This window comes from Triticum aestivum, chromosome 5D (assembly GCF_018294505.1).
Source record: "Triticum aestivum cultivar Chinese Spring chromosome 5D, IWGSC CS RefSeq v2.1, whole genome shotgun sequence".
Classification (NCBI taxonomy): Eukaryota; Viridiplantae; Streptophyta; class Magnoliopsida; order Poales; family Poaceae; genus Triticum; species Triticum aestivum.
Window position 1 is genome coordinate 205,753,662 of NC_057808.1, and position 6,473 is coordinate 205,760,134.

Below are 6,473 nucleotides of genomic sequence, written 5' to 3' on the forward strand. Positions count from 1 at the left end.
TTTTCTTCGGGAATTTGAATACGTTCATTGCATACGTAGGGATGGCTTGGGCCATCGCTTTAATCAGACCCTCCTTACCATCATAAGATAAAGTTCTCTTTTTTCATTCATTGATAATTTTCTAAATTGTCTTAATAAGATGTTTAAAACAATCCACACTATCCACCACAATTATAGAGGGAAGGCCCGTATATTTATCAGAAAGAGAAAGAGACTCCGTCGTTACATCCAAAATTTGGCATACCTTCACTTTTGCATCAACATTTGTATTGAGGCTGAAAGGCCATAGAATAATCATCCGCCCTCATAATCGATGGCCCAAGGCCATAGAATAATCATCGAGAATCCTTTTTAACGTGTTTGCATTTTCAGCATCCGCCCTCATAAGCATCAAAGAATCATCAACAAAAGGTAAATGTGAAATTAGAAATGCCCCACGGCTCGTTCATCTGTTTCGCTGCCACAGCGGGCCCGCATGCCAGCAGCACCACGGGAATCCCAAGTGCACCAGTGCTCCGTGCTCACCATCCACAAGCACACACGATCGCGCACGCACGAGCGGCGGGAGCGGAAGCCATGCCTCCCCTCCTCCTCCCGGCCTCGCCGTCGTTATCGCTACACTTCGCCGGTGCCGCTGCCGCTACCGCTGCCGCTACCGCTGCGTCGTCCTCCCGCCGCGCCATGGTCGCTGTGGCGTCCGCGGCGTCCAGGAGCTCGTCGTCGTCCTCGTTCGACGCGTCCGCCTTCGAGGCCGAGCGGCTCCGCCTCGACGCCGACGCGCGGGCCTCGATGGAGACCACCGCCGCGGGAGCGCAGGCGGAGGCGGACCCTAGGGCGTGGAAGTGGAAGATACGAAAGCGGGTGTGGGACGTGCTCGAGGCCGAGGGCGTCGCGCGCAACCCGCGCCCCGTCCACCACCGCATCCCCAACTTCGATGGCGCCGCCGCCGCCGCCGATTCGGTCCGCTCTCTCCCCGCCTCCCTTTCGCTTCTCTCCACGGAGCCGCCCCCCCCCCCCCCCCCCCCCCCGCATGTGCGCTGCATGCATCCCGTCCAATCCACCGCTTTCGTTGCTTTCTTATCTTCCTCACTGCTTACTTCTCCTTCCTTATCTCTTCTCCTTCTGGATGCCTCTGCGGCTTACCGCCCTTGATGATCGAGGTGTTTTCCAGAAGATTCCGGTTGAATCGTCCATCGCCATAAGCATCTATAAATCTCTCCTTTCTCTTCTCTGTGGTCATCACTCGCTTTTGCATCTCAACCGAAGCACCACCGAGAAATAGCGTCGGCGCAAAACATCGAGCCTCTCTCCGCTTCTCTCGCGTGGGATGGAAAGGAGCTTCGTTTACCGCCTCGCCGGGCATGCCCCTCCCTCCTAGGCTCCTCCTTTCTTCGACATGCAGTACGGAGCAAGCTCAGCCATCGTGAGCTGTGGAGCCGCGCTCCAAGGTTCTGAGTGGCTTCCCGCGGGCTCTCCCCACGCTGCACCTCCAGGCTTGCCGGGGAGGAGCTGAGTCCAGCCTCCGTCGCTACTACTCCGCCGAGCGAGAAACTGCATCATTGTCGCTACCATGTGGAGGTTGTCGACGTCCACCATGGGACAATGAGGTGTTCGACGGCCGACGGGCACGCAGTCGAGCTGGTTCCACTTGGGCGCCTCAAAGGCATGGGTGACCGCCGGCGACGTGTCCCTGGCGTTGCTGGACGCGATCGCTTCCTTGGAGTAGTGGGCCATGGTGCACGAGATTGTCCACCTGCTTGGCTCGGTCACTTCTCGGTGATAGTAAAAAAATGTATGAAAGAAGAAGAAAATTATTAACTACATACGGTGTATATATAATTCCGACTATTTGCGTCTCTTTACTACTTCATCATAGGAGCTAATCCAATGGGAGGCTACACCAGATGATCTAATCTGGCAATAACTTGCACCACGTTCGGCAAAATAAATCATCCCTACCAAAGATGTGTCATCGTGTATTCCCCTGTTTGTTCACATGCATCATCCTCCCATCTTTTTTCCCTACATCCATAGTTTTTCATGCGATCATCTGGCATCCTAAAATAACAATGCTTATTACAAAGAAGAAACATAATCCATATAACCGCACCGTATCGATGGGTGCGGTGTGCCGCCGCGCGGGGGTAAGCTAGTTAACTCTAGTAAGCACTTTGTTTTCATAGACTACGATGATTTTTCTAGAAGAATTGTTTAGGGTCTAACAATCCTCCCAAATATTTATCTTCAAGCCATTACCAATTCCCCAAATACTCCCTCTTTTAAAGGTTTGAACTCGAGCCCAAATGCTCTGCTAGACATAAGATGAACCCTTTTTTAACTCACAATTGAGCAACTCACCAGAGGGGAAGTACTTTGATTGAAGCACCCTTACACAATCATGATGCTCAACGAGCCTCCAACATTGTTTAGCAAGCATTGCGAGACTAAAACCGTGCATATCACGAAAATCCATGCCACCTCTATCCTTTGGAACACACATTCTTCACCGTGCAAACCAATGCATTTTACGTCGGGTTTTCCATGTCACCCCACCAATAGTGTGAAATAGCATTAGTGATCCTCTTGCATATTTTCTTCGGGAATTTGAATACGTTCATTGCATACGTAGGGATGGCTTGGGCCATCGCTTTAATCAGACCCTCCTTACCATCATAAGATAAAGTTCTCTTTTTTCATTCATTGATAATTTTCTAAATTGTCTTAATAAGATGTTTAAAACAATCCACACTATCCACCACAATTATAGAGGGAAGGCCCGTATATTTATCAGAAAGAGAAAGAGACTCCGTCGTTACATCCAAAATTTGGCATACCTTCACTTTTGCATCAACATTTGTATTGAGGCTGAAAGGCCATAGAATAATCATCCGCCCTCATAATCGATGGCCCAAGGCCATAGAATAATCATCGAGAATCCTTTTTAACGTGTTTGCATTTTCAGCATCCGCCCTCATAAGCATCAAAGAATCATCAACAAAAGGTAAATGTGAAATTAGAAATGCCCCACGGCTCGTTCATCTGTTTCGCTGCCACAGCGGGCCCGCATGCCAGCAGCACCACGGGAATCCCAAGTGCACCAGTGCTCCGTGCTCACCATCCACAAGCACACACGATCGCGCACGCACGAGCGGCGGGAGCGGAAGCCATGCCTCCCCTCCTCCTCCCGGCCTCGCCGTCGTTATCGCTACACTTCGCCGGTGCCGCTGCCGCTACCGCTGCCGCTACCGCTGCGTCGTCCTCCCGCCGCGCCATGGTCGCTGTGGCGTCCGCGGCGTCCAGGAGCTCGTCGTCGTCCTCGTTCGACGCGTCCGCCTTCGAGGCCGAGCGGCTCCGCCTCGACGCCGACGCGCGGGCCTCGATGGAGACCACCGCCGCGGGAGCGCAGGCGGAGGCGGACCCTAGGGCGTGGAAGTGGAAGATACGAAAGCGGGTGTGGGACGTGCTCGAGGCCGAGGGCGTCGCGCGCAACCCGCGCCCCGTCCACCACCGCATCCCCAACTTCGATGGCGCCGCCGCCGCCGCCGATTCGGTCCGCTCTCTCCCCGCCTCCCTTTCGCTTCTCTCCACGGAGCCGCCGCCCCCCCCCCCCCCCCCCCCCCCCCCCCCCCACCACGAAAACTAGCACGCTGTTCTGTTCCTATCTTCGATGTTACCAGCCGCAAAATTGGGGAGTTCCCTTGGTCCTGCTATCTAACTGTTCCTTCATTATTTTTGCTTATATAACTCTCTAATGACGTGGAAATGTTTCTGACTCTCACCAGTTAGGGAGGTTGGACGTGTTTCAGAATGCACAATGCGTGAAGGTCAATCCAGATTCGCCGCAGAAGCAAGTTCGATTCGTAACACTCTCAGGTGAGTCGGCTGCCACTTCTCCTTGCATACCTTAAAAACTTGCATGTTATTGGCTGTTGATATCTTGTTTCGTTTCTTGTATTATCCATGCAAGCCAGAGCAGACTTTGATGCGGCTTATAGCTTTCCATACCATTTGCCCCTTTGAACCTGATGCTCATTTTAGCCCACTACTCAGTATAAGTTTGTCATACATACTCGACCAGGTCTTTCTTTATTTACAAATGGTGCTACTGGAATCATTCAGGCGATAAGAAACTTCTGACCCCGCAACCACGGCTCAGGACGGGGTTCTTCTCCGCTCTAGAATCTCAGATGATACCCGCTGGATGCATTCCTGAAGCATGCACTTCTGTTGGCGCAGCCAAATATGGAAGGCCGATAGGTCTAGATGAAGTGATTAAAGTGGATCTGTTTGTGATTGGGTCGGTTGCAGTTGATCCAAGCACGGGAGCACGACTAGGGAAGGGTGAGGTAATTATTTTCTCGCACATGCAGTTGAAGAGTTGAACTAGAGTTGATTTTGTTATACTTGGATCAATGATCAAGATCAACTGTTGACCTTTGCCAATGTCAGTGCTGCTTCTTTAATGAAGAAACAGTAGGGAAAGCCTCTACTGCGCCATTTTCCTTTCATAAATGGAGAACTATACAAACGGTTATGTACAATGTCAATGCTGCCCTGAAATTGAACTGTGCTTTGTCTACCAAAAGTCGAATTTTCTCGCTTCTTATCTGTAGTTTATCTATGGACGCCGATCATAGGGATTTGCAGAGCTGGAATATGGGATGCTTCGTTATATGGGAGCTATAGATGATTCGACCATGGTAGTAACAACTGGTGAGTTTTATTTATGTATCAGCTGGTGATCCAGTTTGTATACAGACTAATTGGTTTGGTAATGTAGGAACTAGGATAATTGATATATAGGTGGCATCTTCTCATTCTTCAGCATGAGTGCCAGCTTTCTATTTTGTTTTTCTCAAAATATTTGTCAGCACTTCCTTTTTATGTAATAGCCTGTGGCTAACTGGACCTAACTTCATAGTTGTGACGCTAGAAATGGTTGAGATACTGGTAGATATTGTTTTCTTGTAATCCACAATCCTGCTTGTATTTCGATCGTTTTCTTCAAAGAACCATCTATGTGGACATACTGTGCCTCTTCTTTTCTGAAGTGAAAACAATTGGTGATTCGTTAGTTTCTATTTGAAAGATTGAGTAGTAACCTATCCACTAGTATTAACTTACCATTTTGTCTACGGGTACAGTACATGACAAGCAATTAGTGGATGACATTCCAGTTGAAAAGCTGCTAATTCATGATGTACCGGTTGATATTATCTGCACCCCAACTCAGGTCATCTTAACAAATACTGCAATCCCAAAGCCACAAGGTCTGACTGATTCCTCTCGCTTGGTAAAGTTGCAAATAATAGATCTTCCACCACCAGATTTTGAAGAACTTCTGTTTGTGCAGGGATTTACTGGGAAAAACTATCTCCCGAAAAATTGGGCCAAATTCGAATTCTAAGAGAGCTGAAGAGACGCATAGAGCAAGAGACAGGAACAATACTTCCTTGTGGGCCATCTGAGAATCTACCACCAACAGCTCAGCGAAGAAGAAGAGGGCGGTAACTAAGTATGTGTATCATAACTGATTCTATTGAATATTATACATATATAGAGAAAATTAAGATATCTTAAGCATTGCGCGGTTCAAATATTGGGTCTATAAAGACGTGTTTACAAAAGGTCATACAGTTTCATCTTCTTCGTTGAGTCGGCATTCGGCAACACAAAAGAGTACTAGGCTGTTCCCATGGCCCATTTGATGGTCTGTCCTCAAATATAAGACGTTAAAATATAAGATGTTAAACATCTTATATTTTGAGACAGAGGGAGTACTAGAAAACGGGTTCTATACTGGACAGAATTCGGAAATGTTACTCAACTTGTGGCATGACCAACTTTAATTAGATCCCAATGATGTGCATCATACTTGGCTGACCTTATCTGCTGACGTGTGTGCAGGTGTGTTCGCGTTGGAACAGTCAAAGCGCACATGTGTCCCGGCGCTGATGCGGCATTACGTGATTGGCTCTTGCGTCTTTTGTCCTTCACTAGGAGAGTTGTGACCAATTTGTCGAAGTCACTTAACTAAATTGTGGTTTGCGCGGAAAAATGAAGAAGGAAAAGATGACAGGTTGTGAACGCTGAAATCTAAAATTCAGCCGAATGATCTAGCCACCTTATCCAAAAGTTCCCTAATTTGAACGTGTGAATGGATTCTTTGTCTCCTGTATTTCTTGGACCGTGTCCTTGAGACCCTGTCTTAATCTGCCGGACTCAGAGCATCTCCAAGAGCCGTGCTATATAAGCGCCGCGATGAAAAATCAGTGTTTTTTGCGCGCGCTATCGCTCCGGGTGCTCCAGTGGAAGCGTAAAAATCGCGCGCGCGGCATATCTAGTTCAGCGCGCGGGCTGAAACGCCATCGCGCGTCGCTTATTTGCTGTGCCGCTCTCGCGCGATGGACTCTCGAGCGCTCGCTCGCAACTTCACCTACCCCATCCAGCCGCGGAGCCTCCACCGCCCGCGC

At 49.2% G+C, this 6,473-nt stretch overlaps 1 protein-coding gene across 3 annotated transcripts; it reads left to right on the forward strand.

Moving 5' to 3' along the window:
• Positions 1-500: 500 nt before the first annotated feature.
• LOC123120077 (5-formyltetrahydrofolate cyclo-ligase-like protein COG0212) lies at positions 501-6,178 on the forward strand. Of its 3 annotated transcripts, none has more exons than XM_044540083.1 (8): positions 501-960; positions 3,783-3,873; positions 4,120-4,346; positions 4,450-4,530; positions 4,638-4,713; positions 5,145-5,270; positions 5,354-5,515; positions 5,908-6,178. In XM_044540083.1, exons 1-7 carry the CDS (start codon positions 577-579, stop codon positions 5,509-5,511), a joined length of 1,143 nt encoding a protein of 380 aa, XP_044396018.1. In that variant the 5' UTR covers positions 501-576; the 3' UTR covers positions 5,512-5,515; positions 5,908-6,178. The 3 variants fall into 3 exon arrangements, with proteins under 3 accessions (XP_044396018.1, XP_044396017.1, XP_044396019.1); XM_044540082.1 differs by lacking the exon at positions 501-960 and adding an exon at positions 3,096-3,550; XM_044540084.1 differs by lacking the exons at positions 501-960; positions 4,450-4,530 and adding an exon at positions 3,100-3,550.
• The last annotated feature ends 295 nt before the right edge of the window (positions 6,179-6,473 follow it).

Coding starts and splice junctions, on each gene's coding strand:
- LOC123120077 (XM_044540083.1), top strand. CDS start 577: ATGCCTCCCCTCCTCCTCCCGGCCTCGCCGTCGTTATCGCTACACTTC. Junction 4,714..5,144: donor GACCATGGTAGTAACAACTG/GTGAGTTTTATT, acceptor CTACGGGTACAG/TACATGACAAGCAATTAGTG. Junction 5,271..5,353: donor TGCAATCCCAAAGCCACAAG/GTCTGACTGATT, acceptor CTGTTTGTGCAG/GGATTTACTGGGAAAAACTA.